The following is a 17376-nucleotide window of genomic DNA, read 5'->3' on the forward strand; positions in this document are numbered from 1 at the left end:
GAATAAGTAGTTACGTAAACTGTGATATTCAGTTTCTAGTTTACCTGACTCTTCTTTTAAGGCAAGCACACGGTCGCTAAGATCATCCAAACACTGGTGAAATGATTGTAAAATGTTCTCCTCTTCTCGCTGCCTCTGCTCCATTTCATATAAAATCTGCTCATCGGCCATGTTTTGGCTTTGCGTCAATACTTGTACAGCGATGATACAAGTTCTAGTTCTAATTGGTATGATAATTCTGGACTTTCTACCCTCTTTATCTATCTCTCGAAGGGGTTATTGGAGATTGAAGAGGTATATTATGCGTGCCGCTTCAACTTTTGGATTATTAAGGGAACTAAATAGAACCAAAAATAACGAAAATAATGGTAAGCGTGGCTGCTACTTAGTATACATAATAACAATAATTACTTAGTATACCAGAGAATGTCTTTATTCACAGTTACCCGATACATCAAATACAACATATACACTCATTGAAGAGACTGGGAGAAGAAGAAAGGAATAGTCACAACTGTTAGAGTTCACATCATCAACAATCTCCCACTTGAAATCCAACCCATACAACTACGAACAATGATATCCCTTGCATTTTTATGCTTAATCTCACATTGTGAGCCCTATACTAGAGGATTTTAACTTCTCACTAATCTATTAACGAACACTTTGAATTAATCTTCTCCGAGTTAAATCTGAATTAATAAAACTTAATAACTAAATATCATCAACAAAACACTGCTTGTATGTAAACTCATGCCCTCTGAATATACATTTTTTATGTATGTGACAATCCAAACTTTTATCCTCTTTGCTAAATTTAGAAAAACACTTATCTTCATCCTACCCCAAATCTACACCTCCCATGTAACTTCCAATATTTGTTACTAGGACATCTTTAGAGTGTTTAGGAACTTCTGTTTGAATATCGACAACCTCAAGATGAATTTTATATTCATATACAACTTTGCCTTGACAGAGCCTCAAGAAAAGCCTTTGAATTTCAAGTATAAGTATAACATATGGTATATTGTATTGTTTTATAGAAGGGCAGGCCTACGGTACATTCTATTAGAAAAATGATTTTTTTCATCATGCAGTTAATTTCTCCCACCATGTAGTCGGTCAAAAACTGAATTGCACGATAGTTAGATTCTCATGCATACTTAGCATGCAATAGTTTTTTGTTTTACACATGTAATAAAGTGGTCGTCAGTTTTGTATCCATGCATGCATGCATTCTAGAGCAGTTAGTTACCACCATAAAAGCTATCAAGGTAGATAATTTAGTTTACATATTTTGTATTTAATTATTTCTCCATGTAGCTGAGACTTTTGCATGTATAGTTTCCACCATAAAACTATTTTTTTAATTTTTTATCAACAATTGCTATCAAGATGGGGATAGTGCCCTATATTAAACCAAAATGAGACATACATATTGTCATATATATAACCTCCACATTTATCAAATCTATTTCTAGTACCTATTACATAAGCCTAAGCATGGTAGCCACCCGCATGCCTATGGTTGCCACCTTGTCCACATTTCCTTCTGACAACCAACCTTCTTCCTGGAGCATCATCCTTCTGAAGGGTTCCATATCTGCATTCTTGACACCAACTCTGAACACCTCCCAAGCCTCCACCATGAACTCCTCCTTCTTCATTTTGATTGCTTCAGCAGTAAGCCCGACTTCATCTTGGGGATCTAAACACTCCTTGTCTGAAGAAATACCAATGGGTTGAAGTACAGCCTGAGGATACTGGCCCATTCCTCCTCCACTTCTAGCACCGCTCCTCCTACAACTTCAATATCTTCTTCCCGAACGAAGCCCTCTAACTTTTCCACACAGGCTTCCTTTGAGGGTAAAACATCCACCAATAGACACAGGATAATCTCATATATGAAGCCGTCGCACCAATGCCTATCTTCACTAAATGCATCATCTAGAATTCCCTGGATCGCAAATTAACCTTCAATATCTATGTCAAATAGCCATTCGCATTGAGCTCCCAGAGTCTCCTCGTGGCAAAGGCAACTTAATCTGAACCTGTGAACCATCTTACTTATGCAAAGTGTTTTGATCCTGGCTATCCACTCTAATTTATAACGACCAACTGGTTCTAGAACCCTCTTGGCCATTCTAAATCATTTTGTTGTTTATTCGCGGGCTATCAAGAAACATCGAGGGTACTTCTACCTTCCCTCATGAACCTCTGGATAAGAGTGTACCTTCTCTTATCCTCATAAGCCAATCCACCTTCTGATCAGCCAATTCCTGACTTAGGGATGTGGGTTGCGTCCTCTTGCAATCTCTATAGGATATCACTATTGACTGCATTTGCAGTAGATAAGATGGTTGGCAAAAGAATGTCTAACCCATGATTAGCTAAGAGGTCCGCAACTTGGTTGCCTTCCCGGTATGTATCCTGTATCTGGTAATCCTCTAATTTTAGAAGGTTGTCATAAATTCTTGGGATCCAAGAATCCAACCTCCAATTCAAAAAGTGCTTATTAATGATTCCATTGATAACCACTTTTGAGTCTCCTTCTATCACCACTTTATTCAATCCGTTAGCAGTTGCCCATTTGAGTCCTTCCTCTAGAGCTGTAATTTCTACTATATTGTTGGATACAAATCCTGCTTGTCCACTTACCGCACCTATAAATTCGCCTTTCTCGTATCTAATAATCGCTCCATAGCCTGATAGACCTAGATTTCCTTTGCTAGCCCCATCAAAGTTCATCTTTTTCCAACCACTAGGGGGCATTCCACTTAACCCTTTTTCGACCTATAGTCTTAATTCCTTGGATATGACTGCTAATTTGTTTCAATTTCCACACCTGCTCCATTTTCCTATCCCACTTTGAGTAATATTTATATTTACTTTCGCTTATCTTGCCATTAATTATTTCTTCGATGGCCCCTTGAATTTTATTGATAAGGATGTTAACCTCATTCTCTTTTTCCCTAAAAATCCTTATGCTTCTCTCCTTCCACACATGCTACACCATCAAAGAAGGAGACGTAATCCACAAGCTACCCCATTTAGAAGATCTACCTCCTATCGGCCAAGCCTGAATGAATTCCTTGAATGAGTCATTATAAACCATTTAATTCTGAAGTTGCATCTGCAACCAGTCCCAACACTTTCTAGAAAAAGAGCAATTGTACAATAAATTATTCACTATTTCTTCCTCCATTTTGCAGAGACGACATCTATTGGGCCCCTAGATCCCAATTAACTTCAATCTATCACTAGTAAGAATTTTCCCATGTAGAGAAATCCAAAGAAAGGCCCCCGCCTTAGGTAATACCCACTTGTCCCAACATAAGGCAGTCAGCCAGTCCCCATCTTTTAGCCTCCTTCTCTGCAATTCGTATCCCAAGTTGACCTTATAACTTCCTGATTTGGATGCATTCCAGATAAGTGTGTCTTTTTCGAATGTCAAATAGATGATTTTGCTTCAGAGAATATCATTTATCTTCTCACTATTTGCAATCTGAACATTATCAAATGCCTTCCATCTAATTGGGGAATTTGCACAACACCCTTCTTGGTAATAGTCTGCCACCTGTTCACCCATAGAAGCTTCCATCTCATTTATCCAATCTAAATCATCAATTTCATCAACTAGAGCTTTATCACCATTCCATGAATCCCTTGTTGGGACTATTGTACATCTTCCAAGCCATCTTTGCCCCTAGCACCAAATTCTGCAAGTTCATCTTCCTTAGACCCGCTCCACCTTTCGTTTTGAGCATCCAGAATGTTTCCCAATTTAATAACTGGATCTTTTTTCCATCCTTCGCCTCTTCCCAGATGAAACTTTTTAATAGGCCATCCATTGGCGATAATGCCTTTTGAGGAGCCCTGTAGCATGACAAATAATAAATAGGGATGGCTGAAAGCACTGACTTGGTCATCTGTATCCGCCTCGCCTGCGAAAGCCACTTATTCTTCCATAGGGTTGTTTTGGCTCTGCATTTATTAACAACTTCTTCCCATAGCCTAAAGTCTACTTTGCCTGCAAATAGGGAACTCCAAGGTAATGGATCGGGAATGCAGCTTGGCCGAATTGCAGTACTCTGACTATTTTCTCCTATGTTTTCTTACTAGAATTTAGAAAGTAAATATGGGACTTTTGTTTGTTCATGCTTTTCCTTGATTCCTTTTCGTAAGCTTCCAATATGCTACTGATGACTAGAGCTTCTCTTTCTAATGCATAGCCAAAGAGAATGGTATCATCTACAAATTGAGAATGGGACACTGGACTCAATCTTTCACTGATTGAAAACCCTTTCCAAAGACCTTGATCCACTTTATTTTTTATCTGCTTGCCTAACACTTCTACCATCAGAACAAACAGGAAGGGCGACAAAGGATCTCCTTGTCATATCCCGTTAGAACCTTTGAAGAAACCACATGCAGAGCCGTTAACCAAAATTGAGAAGGAAATAGTTGAAATACATTGGACTATACATCTTATCCATTTATCATCAAAACCAAACTTCTTCAATACCTCTATTAAGAAACTCCACTTGACCTGATCGTAGGCCTTGGAAACATCAAGTTTAATGACCATACCTTGAAATTTAGAAGCATGCATCAAGTGGATGGTTTCAGCTACCATGATGATGCTATCTGTGATTTTATGACCTGGGATGAAGCCGTGTTGTTCTGGTGAGATAATGTTTTTGAGAATTGATTTAAGTCTGTTGGTCATCGCCTTAGATATGATTTTATATAGGGAATTGCAGAGTGAAATTGGCCTAAAATCCATGATTGATAAATAGTCTTGTTTCTTCGGAATTAAAGCAATGTTCGTGTGATTGAAATCTTTGACGAACTTCCCCTGTTTTCTAAAATCTTCTAGAATACCGAGAATATCATTCCCCATGAATTCCCAGCATCTCTGATAAAATTCCACTATGAACCCATCTGGACCTGGTGCTTTGTTAGGATGTTGATCAAAGACCACCTTTCTAACTTCAACAAGTAAAAAGGGACAACATAAAGATCGGTTATCAGCCTTTGAAATTACTTTTGGGATGATGTCTGCAAGAAATTGGGACTGTGGATTTTGAGCTATTGCATTCCCCAATAGATCTTTGAAAAAGCTTATCATTGTCTCCTCTATGGCTTCTGGGGAAGAGTGCAACTTACCTTCTAGATCAGTAATTCTAGAAATTTTGTTCTTGGATCTGAAGGATTTAATAGATGCGTGGAAAAATTTCGTTTTTGCATCTCCCTCTTTTATCCAGAGCTCCCTAGATTTATCACGCCAAAAAACCTCTTCTTTGTGAAGAATTTCTGCCAATTCCTGCTTGAGTGAGACTTCTCTATTGTACATGTCATTTGTCATCCCAACAGAGATGGTTATCCTATTAATTTGATTAAGTTCCTCCTCTATTCTATTTCTTTCTGCAAAGATATTCTTAAATGAATCTCTATTCCAAATTTTGATCTTTTCCTTTATAACTTTTAATCTTTTTACGAAACAAAAGCTCGGGGAGCCCCCAAAGATATTACTATCTTCCCACCATTCCTTAAGAAGTGATAAAAACTTAGGGTCTCTCCACCACATACTTAGGAATTTGAAGCTGCTTCTTTCTTTGTTAAATGTTTCACTCAATTTGAGTTCAACTGGAAAATGATCTGAGAGTGATATAGGAAGAATTAAAGCTTCTACCTGAAAGGACGACTTCAACTAGGCTTCACCAATAAGATGCCTATCCAACCTTTCCGAAATATGTGCAAATTTGGCTCTTTTGTTCATCCAGGTGAGATCCATTCTTAGGAACTACATCCATCAAATGATTTTTCATTACAAATTCTCTAAAATCTTCCATTATCTTGTTTGACATTCTCAATCCTCCTTTTTTCTCATCCAGATCAAGCAAGGCATTGAAATCGCCAACCACTACTACCTTATTATTACAAATTTCCATCATTTTTTTTGTGAGAGTTTGCCATGTCTCCTATTTTTCCAATGTTTTGATTGGACTATAGACATTAATTAGTGGAAAGTTCAATTCCTCCTTAAAGTTGAAGATAGAGAAAATCATCCAATGTTTTGCCTTTTCCAGCAAGGTTATTCTGACTTTTGCATGATTTCAAATGACTCCCAATCCACCAACGGCCCCTAAAGCTTCTTGAAAGATGCCTTCCTAAACTTTAAAATAACTAATGAAACTAGAAGGCTTTTCTTCATTGAACTTCATTTCGTGTAAGGCAATAATATCACTACTAATTCTAGCCAATGCTCTTTTTACCAAGCGTCTTTTGTCAGGGGTCGATAGGCCCCTGACATTCCACGTGGTGATTTTCATATTTTGCCAGGGGAAATTCCTTCTCCCCTAGCTTTTCTCATGAAATCAAAAACACTGACAATTCCTTTCTCCTTGGCACTTTCTTCTCTCTTTTGACGGTTACTTCTCCTTCCCCTGGAACCTTTGCCCTTTCCCAGGAGTATGTTCGCCGATTGGCTAATGCATCTTGGATCAACATTTTCCAATGCATCCTCTTGATCACAATCTTCGACAAATTCTTTATCCAATTCAAATTCTGTATCTGATAGGCCTTTTCTCATATAAAATGTTTTCTGTGGTGAAAAGGCAACCCCTCCGTCCTCTGATCTTATCACTGCTTCTTTATAGGAACCCTCACCTACAACTTGAGAGATATTCTCTTCAATAGGCCTTTTCTTCGCCTTCAAATTTTTCTCTGCAATCTTTGCCGATGAATTTCCCACCTTTTCTTTATTTCTCATGGAATTTTCTACATTTACCTCAACCTCCAAATCCCCAACTATTTTCTCTATCTTTTTCCTCCATAGTTGCTCTGGGTTCCTAACAAGTTTCCTGGCCTTCCTAAAAAACTTTCTACAATCCTCTCTATCGTACGATTTGTTACCACATCTAGAACAAACTCTCCTTTCTTTTTTGATTTCTAGATGTTGTCTCCATATATCATTAGTAGTTTGTAAATAGATATATTCAGGAATTTTGTTAACTGCCGCAACTTTGATTTTAACCAATTTGCAAAGTTCTCCCTCATCATTGAAGTTGATTTCTAACACTGATCCTAATGTCCTACCTATCTTTCCCAAATAGGATTCTTCCCAATACTCTATTGGCAGATTATATATGTTTATCCATATTGGGTTTGAATACACTAACAGTGGGATTGGATTGAAGTTGGGCTTCCAAGGCTGTAAATATACCGCATGCTTATCTGCATACCATTTCTCTTGATTGAGAATGCGCTTTCTTTCCGCTGAATCTTCAAACAACACCAGAAAGAAACCCTTTGGGATAAATTTGATAACAACGCGGTTACCCCAACTCTCTGCCACCCATAATTTTATGTTTTTTCCAAGACCAATTAAGGCCAATGATTCTTGCGATTATAGCATGGTTATTCCACAGTTGACTGTCTTCATCAATTTTCTCCCTAAGATCCACCACCGTCTGCTCTTCCTCCAAATCTTGCCCTTTCTTTGGATTGCCTATGTTGCGTCCTGTTCCACCATTAATCTCCAACCATTTTTGTAGAGCCTTCATCGCACAATTGTAGCATGTTTGTTTTTAGTTTTATTTTTTGTTATATTTTTCATCTCTACCTTCAAAATTGGTATCAAACCTAAGGCTAAATGTTTGTGCAAATCTAAGTTATTTTTTGGTTTAGAATTTTTCTGAGAAAGGAGATTGTTGTAGCGAGTCATGGCAACAAATAATGGTCAAATTCAATCTCAAATACTAATTTTCAATGGTATGTATTATGAGTTTTGGGCAATTAAAATGAACACTTCATTTTTCTCACAAGATGTTTGGGATTTGGTAGAGAAAGGTTTTGCAGAACCACGAGATGAAGAAGCTTATCAGAGATTACAACAAGCAGAAAAAGATCAGCTTAGAGATAATAGAAAAAAGGATGCAAAAGCCCTATTTTTAATTCAGCAAGGAATGGATGAGTCAATCTTTCCTAAGGTTTTAGCAGCAACAAGATTGAAGAAAGCATGAGATATTCTAGAGGCATCCTATCAAGGTAATACGAAGGTGAAAGTGGCTAAACTACAATCTCTTCGGAGAAAATTTTGAAAATTTGGGAATGAAAGAACCCGAGTCTGTAGACCAATTTATGAATCAAGTATTGAATGTTGTGAATCAAATTAGATCTAATGGAAGAGAATTAAGAGATCAAAAGGTGATAGAAAAAATTCTCATGAGTTTGCCTAGTAAATTTGACTCTATAGTTGCAGCAATTGAAGAATCACAAGATTTGTCACAGTTATGAGTAGATGAGTTAATGGGTTCTTTATTTACACATGAATCAAGATTGAATAGAAACAACAATACCTATTTTGAGAATTTTTTCAAAGCATAGGTTTCATCAAGAAAAGGAACAGGAAGACCAAATTCCTAAGGAAGAGGAAGAGGCAGAGGTGGACAGATGAATACAGATAAAGGAGAAATGACCAATCAATATCGTAATTTCGATAATAGAGGACGAGGTAGAAACCAATCTAAAGAAAAATCATCAAAGTTTGATAAATCCAATATTCAATGCTACTATTGTAAGAAGTATGGCCATTTTGCATATGAATGTAGAAAGAAACAAGCAAAATTTGAGAAAACTGTAGCAAAATGTTTAGATTTATCTGATAATAATTCAGGTAGTTTATTTATAACATGAAATGTGGCATAAGAAATCTCTAAGGATGTATGGTTTTTAGATAGTGGATGTACTAACCACATGATTGGTAATAGAGAACTATTTTCTAATTTGGATGATCTTGTGAAATCTGAATAAAACTTAGGAAATGATATTGTAGTATCTGTAATGGGGAAAGGTGTAATAAATGTGTTGACTAAAAATGGAGAAAAAAGATTTATCCCTAATGTTTATTATGAGCCTAGATTAAAAAACAATCTAATGAGTGTTGGTCAATCAATCAAAAAATCATACAGAGTTCTCTCTAATAATGATGTTTGCACAATCTTGGATAGAAATCCTAGTGAGAGGTTTCTTGTCAAGGTCGAAATGACCAAGAACCAGATGTTTCCCCTTCATGTACATGGAATAGAGGAGGCTAATTTCAAGGCATAAATTTTAAACCAGACATGGCTCTGGCATTTGAGGTATAGAAAAATTAATTTTGTTGGCTTGAATTTATTGCAGAGGAAGAATATGGTAAACAGTTTGCCACCTATAATGCACCCTACTATCTCTTGTTAAAGTTGTATAATGTTAAAACAACATAGAAAAATATTTCTTGTACGAAGTTCAAATAGAGAAAGAGTGCCTTTGGAGCTAGTCCACACTGATATATGTGGACCAATGTAAACCTCATCTTTAGGAGGAAGTCTATATTTTTTTATATTTATTGATGATTTCAACACAAAAAGTTGCATATATTTTTTGAAGGAGAAGTTTGATTCTTTCAATAAATTTAAGGAGTTCAAATCAATGGTAGAAAAACAAAGTAGACTCTTCATCAAGGTACTCGGATCTGATAGAGGTGGTGAATATAGTTCTAATGAATTTTTGGATTTTGCAGAGATCAGGGGATCAAGAAATAGTTCACAACAAGGTACACGCCACAGAAGAATAGTGTAGTAGAGATGAAAAATAGAACCATAGTAGAGATGGCAAGGAGTATGCTAGAAGCTAAAAAAAATTATATGATTTTTGGGATGAAGTAGTAGTATGTGTCGTTTACATTCTGAATAGAAGTCCTACAAAGAGTGTTAAAGACATAATCCCTCAAGAAGCATGGAGTGGTAAGAAACATTCTATATCGAATCTAAGAATCTTTGGATGTGTTGCATATGTTTTAGTTCCAACTAAAATAAGTAGAAAATTGGATGCTCAGAGTGAAAAATCTATTTTTATTCATTATAGAGAGCAGTCAAAATCTTATAGATTATATAACCCATTTTCAAAGAAGACGATTGCTAGCATGGATGTCATTTTTATGGAGGAAGAAGCATTGGATGGAAATATTGATAGATTAGTCACAATTGGAGCAGCAATACCAAATAATGAAGAAGAACAAGAAGAGCTAGTTGATCAGCCAAATCAAGTAGGACTAAGTACTCCACCAAGAAATCTTGTGCAAGGTCAATCATAAAAACATGCAGAGCATCCCACACCAAAAGTAGGTAATGAGACGACTCCTACATTTATTAAATAAAAAGGTAAGAAAATGAGAAGATTGAAAGAGATATATGAACAAGGTGAAGAATGATTGGATTTTAGTTCAAATTTTTCTTTATTCTCTTATGATCCTATGTGTTTTGAAGAAATAGTTAAGGAGGAACATTGGATCAAGGCCATGGATGAAGAGATTGATTCCATTGAAACAAATCAGACTTGGGAGCTTGTTGATCTACCTAAAGCATGGAATACCAGGATTGATTCATACATGACAAGCAATGGTTTCTGTAGAAGCAGTTATGAGCCCACTCTATACACAAAGATTAATAATGAATGTCGGATTTTGATTGTGTGCTTATATGAAGATGATTTGATTTTCACTGTAAATTTGTATGTAGACAACTCTAAATTAGTAATAATGAAGGAATTTGAAATGACAGAATTGGGTTTGATGGGAAATTTCTTAGGCATTGAGGTAGTTCAATTTGATAGAGGAATTTTTATTTGTCAATCTAAGTATGCCAAGGATGTATTGAGAAAGTTTAATATGTTGAATTCAAAACCAGCACCAGCCCCAGTTGCAACAAGAATAAAATTAAGCAGAGAGGACAAGGGGTCAAATGTTTATCCAACTTTATTTAAGAGGCTTGCTGGAAGTCTCATGGATCTCACAACTACAACACCAGACATCATGTATGGTGTTAGTTTAATATCAAAATTTATGGAGTCACCAAAAGACTCACATTGGCAAGTTGGAAAGAGGATATTGAGATATGTTGCAGGAACCAAGGGATGTGGAATTTTATATTGCACCACTAATGAGTTTGATTTGATTGGTTATATTGATATTGATTTTGTATGTAATATTGATGATAGGAAGAGCACTTCTGGATATATCTTTCATTCTGATACATCTGCAATCTCATGGGCATCAAAGAAGCAGTTTTTAGTGACCCTTTCATTAGCTGAAGCTGAATATGTAGCAGCCACATCAGCAACATATCAAGCAATATGGATGTGGAGAATTTTGAAGGATCTATCGCATGCTCAAGAAGACTCTACACCAGTGTTCTGTCACAACAAATCAGCACATTGATACGAGATATCACGTCATCAGAGAATTGGTCAACAATGGAGAAATCCATCTTGAATTCTACAAATCTGAAGATCAGTTAGCTGATATTTTACTAAAGCACTACCTAGAGAAAACTTTGAATATCTACAAGAAAATTTGGGAATGATTGAAACTAAAATTGTGAGTGGAAGAAATTAAGGAAGAATGTAAGAAGACTGAGTTTTTTCATCATACAATTAATTTCTCCTTCATCCTACAATTAATTTCTCCCACCATGCAGTCGGTCAAAACCTAAATTGCATAAAATTTAGATTCTCATGCATACTAAGCATGAAATAGTTTTTTGTTTTACGCATATAATAAAATGGTTGTCAATTTTGTATCCATGCATGCATGCATGCTAGAGAAATTAGTTACCACCATAAAAGCCTATAGGGTATACAATTTAGTTTGCAAATTTTGCATTTAATTATTTCTCTATGCAGCTGAGACTTTTGCGTGCATAGTTTCCACCGTAAAACTGTTACCTTTCCATGACTTAGCTAATTAATAGATAGATATTCTAGAAGGTTGATGAATCCTCTATTAATAAAAAGGTGTTGTGATCAGTTCTGTGTATGATTAATAAAAAGATTGTTTTTCTATTTGCTGTAGCTATATGAGTTTTGTGTTGTAGCATGTTTGTTTTTAGTTTTATTTTCTGCTATATTTTTCATCTCTACCTTTACATTCTGAGCCATAGTGACAAGAACTATGCCATGGTCTACGACTGCTGACCCAGGGATTATTTCAAACAGTTCATGGGCCCCGTTAAGATACCCACATCTTGTGTATGCCACGACAATACCAGTCCATGAGACCAAATTCTTTTCACTATAAGATAATTCATTTTCATCTACATTAAAAAATTCAGTATCGGTTGCCTCCAGGATGGTGCTATAAAGAAATGCATCATTATTCTAATTCTTGGAAGTTGGTGAATTTGAAACCGCGTGATTGGGCCTGATCTTTTGCGGTTGCAATTGTAAATCACCTACCCCTTCTACAATACAAATTTCTTTAATTTCATCCATACCAATCGTACACACCGTAGTCTTTCCCCGATGTTGAACTACCTAAAGGGTAGCCAAAAGGCCTTTCTCAAAATCGTGTAGGATGGATATTGCAGAATCGAAAGGAACTCCCCTATTCATGTCTTTTATACTCATATCCATTAAATCTATCCATGGCTTTAAAGACTTCTTCTATGATTGTCATGGTCACCAAGGTAGAGCCCCGATTCACCTACTCTATGCTTACAAACAACCCCATGGGAAGAAGCCTTTTCTTCATGTTCCAATGGAGAGTTTGAATCTCTTCGCCAACACTTTTGAGAGACTCCTTGATTCCTTCTAAAGTTCTGGTCTCAACCTCTAGTACAACACCTTGGTCTATTCGTTTTCTTCCACCACTTACTCTTCGACCAACATATACCAAAGATAAACTTCACATCACATCAAATGTATATCGATTTTTCCAATGAGAACACTTTACATCACCTCCCATGTATCTACTAATGATTTATCCTTCCTTATATATCACCCACAATATCCCAAAGTATAAATTATGTCAGCTCAATTAGTACCTAATGAATGGATTGTGTAACATAACATAGGTTGCCCTCAAATGTATTTATCATCATCAAAAATAGGTTGTAGATGAATCCAATACTTAGTTAAAAACCAAACATATCATACTATATCCTTCAAAGCTGAAGAAAAAGGCCAAGATTTTGAAATTTAAGGAACATACCACATCGGCTCAAATATCAACACTATTGTGCTCACTATTTGTCTTCATGCCATTGAAGAGATTCAAAATATTATGCGGATCAAGATGAAAGCACTAAGATAATCTAAAACCTTTCTACAAATATCTCCTAGAGTAATCAATCAACAAGTTCTCACAAAAAAGAACAACATTTTTCAACTAGTAAACATTGTGCTAACTAGGCATACTGTAGGACATCAGCATAGTAAATATTGTGTGTTGGAGCACTGAAACACCTAAAATTCATATCAGGTATCCAATACACCATTCTTAACATCCTCCCAAAACCACACAACCATACCAATCACCACAATAGAATGTATACAATTCTAGTGATCCTACTTGGACATGTTTCACTGTCAAACAATGATCTGCGGAGCAAAACCTTATTTCTATAGAGCATATTATGACTTGAAAACTTGACAGTAGGCCCCTAACACACTACCAATCTTAGATATTGAAGCACACAATTAGAAGATGCAATGTGGTAAAGTGCAGAGAAATTTACCAACATGCAGTCATAAGGAAATAGATTGTTCTATACCTATCAACAAATTTCTTCAATCCTCTAATTATGAAGATGAACTCAAATGCCATCCAAATGACTTCTTTAACATCTAGAAATCAACCAAAGTAACTGCATCATATAACCAAGACATAACTCATGTGTATCAATACATACCACCTATATTAGACTAATATATTTTTATTTGATGTAACTCCATACTATCTTCTATGCCTAACCAATTTGCACGGGCACAATTGCTCTCAATTTGCTTAACACACATCATCTGATACATCAATGGACCACCATACATACTCGAATCATCTCCTCAATGGCAACACATATTGTCAGACATCAAGTTGATGTCAATGACAACACATTGTGTCAACAATGTCTCGGTTTGTCATTGATGGTAATACTACAGCATATATCAGTAAATCTACATATCTACATACTCTCCCCCTTTCACCAATATCGACATTATTTATCTAGTATCTCTTTCATATTTTAACTATCTAGCATCTCTCCCCATTTGAAATCAAGGACAAAGACATAATATTTACATCATCCAAAACAATATTGCATATGCTCCCCCTAACAATGTACATTCATTAGAAACTTCTCCCCCTTAAATAGAGATCCCTCCAAAGACAAAACCAATATTATATACAAAAATCTTAAACTATAAACCCAAAAATCACTGTATTCTATTGCAAAATTGTACAACCCAAAGTATTCTTATATATGCCTTAGCTCAATAGGGTATGGGGTGAAATTGAAGGTTTCGATGCTCTTTCTATTGAATCTATCCCACGTAAATTTAATTATAAATTTGATTCTCTAGCCGTGTCAGCTTCTCTCTTGATTTGCCATCCTAAATTCATAGTAGATAGTTACAAGGTGGAGTTAGTATATAGACCAAGTGTCCCTGATAACTCAAAATTTTGGGAGGTCTTTGAAAATGATAAGCACATCAAAAACTTTCTACATTGCGCTGAGATGTTCATAACAAAATTCTTTGAAGGTTTTGAAACAAAATGTAAGGATTTCTCTCCAGTTCAAGGAGAGAAACCACGAGATGAAATTGTTCAGCTAAAATAGGTTGTAGATGAATCCAATACTTAGTTAAAAACCAAACATGTCATACTATATCCTTCAAAGCTAAAGAAAAAGGCCAAGATTTTTGAAATTTAAGGAACATACCACATCAGCTCAAATATCAACACCGTTGTGGTCACTATTTGTCTTCATGCCATTGAAGAGAAATTCAAAATATTATGCGGATCAAGATGAAAGCACTAAGATAATCTAAAACCTTTCTACAAAAATCTGCTAGAGTAATCAATCAACAAGTTCTCATAGAAAAGAACATCTCTCAACTAGTAAACATTGTGCTAACTAGGCATACTATAGGACATCAACATAGTAAATACTGTGTGTTGGAGCACTGAAACAACTAAAATTCGTATTAGTTATCCAATACACCATGCTTAATATCCTCCCAAAACCACACAATCATACAAATCACCACAATAGAATGCATACAATTCTAGTGATCCTACTTGGACATGTTTCACTGTCAAACAATGATCTAAGGAGCAAAACCTTATAACTTTTACTATAGAGCATATTATGGCTTGAAAACATGACAGTAGGCCCCTAACACACTACCAATCTTAGTTATTGAAGCACACAATTAGAAGATGCAATGTGGTAAAATGCAGAGAAATTTACCAACATGCAATCATAAGGAAATAGATTGTTCTATACTTATCAACAAATTTCTTCAATCCTCTAATTATGAAGATGAACTCAAATGCCATCCAAATGACTTCTTTAACATATAGAAATCAACCAAGGTAACTGCATCATATAACCAAGACATAAATCATGTGTATCAATACATAACATTTATTTTAGACTAATATATTTTTATTTGATGTAACTCCATACTATCTTCTATGTCTAACCAATTTGCAGGGGCACAATTGCTCTCAATTTTCTTAACACACATCATCTGATACATCAAATCATCTCCTCAATGGCAACACATATTGTCAGACATCAAGTTGACGTCAAGGACAACACATTGCGCCAAGAATCTCTCGGCTTGTCATTGATGGTAATACTACAACATATATCACTAAATCTACATCTCTACATACTCTCCCCCTTTCACCAATATCAACATTATTTATCTAGTATCTCTTTCACATAGAACCTATCTAGCATCTCTCCCCATTTGACATCAAGGACAAAGACATAATATTTACATCATCCAAAACAATATTGCATATACTCCCCCTAACAATGTACATTCATTATAAAATCCCCCCCCTTCAATAGAGATCCCTCCAAAGACAAAACCAATATTATATACAAAAATCTTAAACTATAAACCCAAAAATCACAGTATATTCTATTGCAAAATTGTACAACCCAAAGTATTCTTATATATGCCTTAGCTCAATCTTAAAGGTAAGATTTAGTAATTACTCGTATTCTAAGGAGAGCCACTCTTACCATAATTTTGATTGTTTTAATTTTATTAGGCCGCTTAGATAATAATCCAAAAGTTGAAACGACAAGGACATTTACCTCTTGAATATCCTTTCAACCCTTTTGAAACATACATAAAGAGCGTAGAGAACACCACAGAATTCTCATCTATTAGAACTAGATCTAGTATCATCACTGTACAAGTATTGAGGCAAAAACAAAACATGGCCGATGAGCAGATCCTATATGAAATGGAGCAGAGCCAGCAGGAAGAGGAAAACATTGTACAGTCACTTCACCAGCGTTTGGAAGATCTTGGCGACCGTGTGTATGCCTTAAAAGAAGAATCAACCAAATCAGAAATAGAATTTCATCGTTTATGTAACCACATACTGGATAATGCCTCCATATCTCCCCGTACAAAGAGTACGTTTAATCGACCATTAGATAAAATCTGCGACAATCTGGACGATCTACATGTTTTATTGAGGAAACGGCAATGGTCACATCCTGCGCGTACATTTCCAAGGTCATCGATTTCAGTTGGTTATCTTAATAAGAAAGAGTTTGAGTTGCCTATTGGCTGTAGTAATGAATGTGAAGTTCCAAACAATGAATATGTTAACAGGAGGGATCCTAATGCAAAAACTAGATCATTCGTACCGCCTAAATGTGGTAGGCGTAAAAGAGGTGTGTCAGCGTTTACTGCAAAGAAGAGGTTATGCTCTCACTGCAACCACAGAAACCATACGTATAAGGAATAGTTTGAGTTGCCAATACGTTGTAGTTATGAATGTCAAGATCCAAACGATAGATATGTCAACCAAGATACTAATAGGATTTGTCCTAATGGAGAAAGTAGAAGACCATGCGCACCACCTGAATCTCGAAGGCGTAGAGGACGTGGATCAAGGCCTACCGCAAAGAAGAGGATTCGTTCTCACCGCAACCACAGAGATAATACCTATTAGATATATAAATAAATAATTTTTCCATTGTAGGCTTCTATCCGTGAATAGTATCACAGACGCATATTATCATGTCATGTGAATTGTGGTCATTTTATTGGTATCACTTGTTTGGGCTAAGGGGTTTGTTTTTTCAACCTTCCCTTCTTGGTAGCTATGGTTTCAACCCTTTATCTATCTATTGTTAATGAGAGTTTTTGTATTTCTATGAATATGCATTCTTCTATGAAAGAGAACTTTCTTTTTAGAGTTGGATCTTCACTAGCGGTTGTTGGTTGGCTTTTGTTGCATTTTGTGCGCTAGTTACCATTTAGAGAATTAATAAGAGGGGTATCTACTTCCCTTGTCCCTACGTC

At 35.9% G+C, this 17376-nt stretch overlaps 1 protein-coding gene across 1 annotated transcript; it reads right to left on the bottom strand.

Annotated features, from left to right (window-relative positions):
• Positions 1 to 6331: 6331 nt before the first annotated feature.
• Positions 6332 to 7568, bottom strand: LOC131858107 (uncharacterized). Its single transcript, XM_059211102.1, has 2 exons — positions 7439 to 7568; positions 6332 to 7353 (listed from the first exon to the last, which is right to left on the bottom strand). The coding sequence occupies exons 1-2, from the start codon at positions 7566 to 7568 to the stop codon at positions 6332 to 6334; spliced, it is 1152 nt and encodes a 383-aa protein (XP_059067085.1).
• Between the last annotated feature and the right edge of the window lie 9808 nt (positions 7569 to 17376).

This window comes from Cryptomeria japonica, chromosome 1, assembly GCF_030272615.1.
Source record: "Cryptomeria japonica chromosome 1, Sugi_1.0, whole genome shotgun sequence".
Taxonomy (NCBI): Eukaryota; Viridiplantae; Streptophyta; class Pinopsida; order Cupressales; family Cupressaceae; genus Cryptomeria; species Cryptomeria japonica.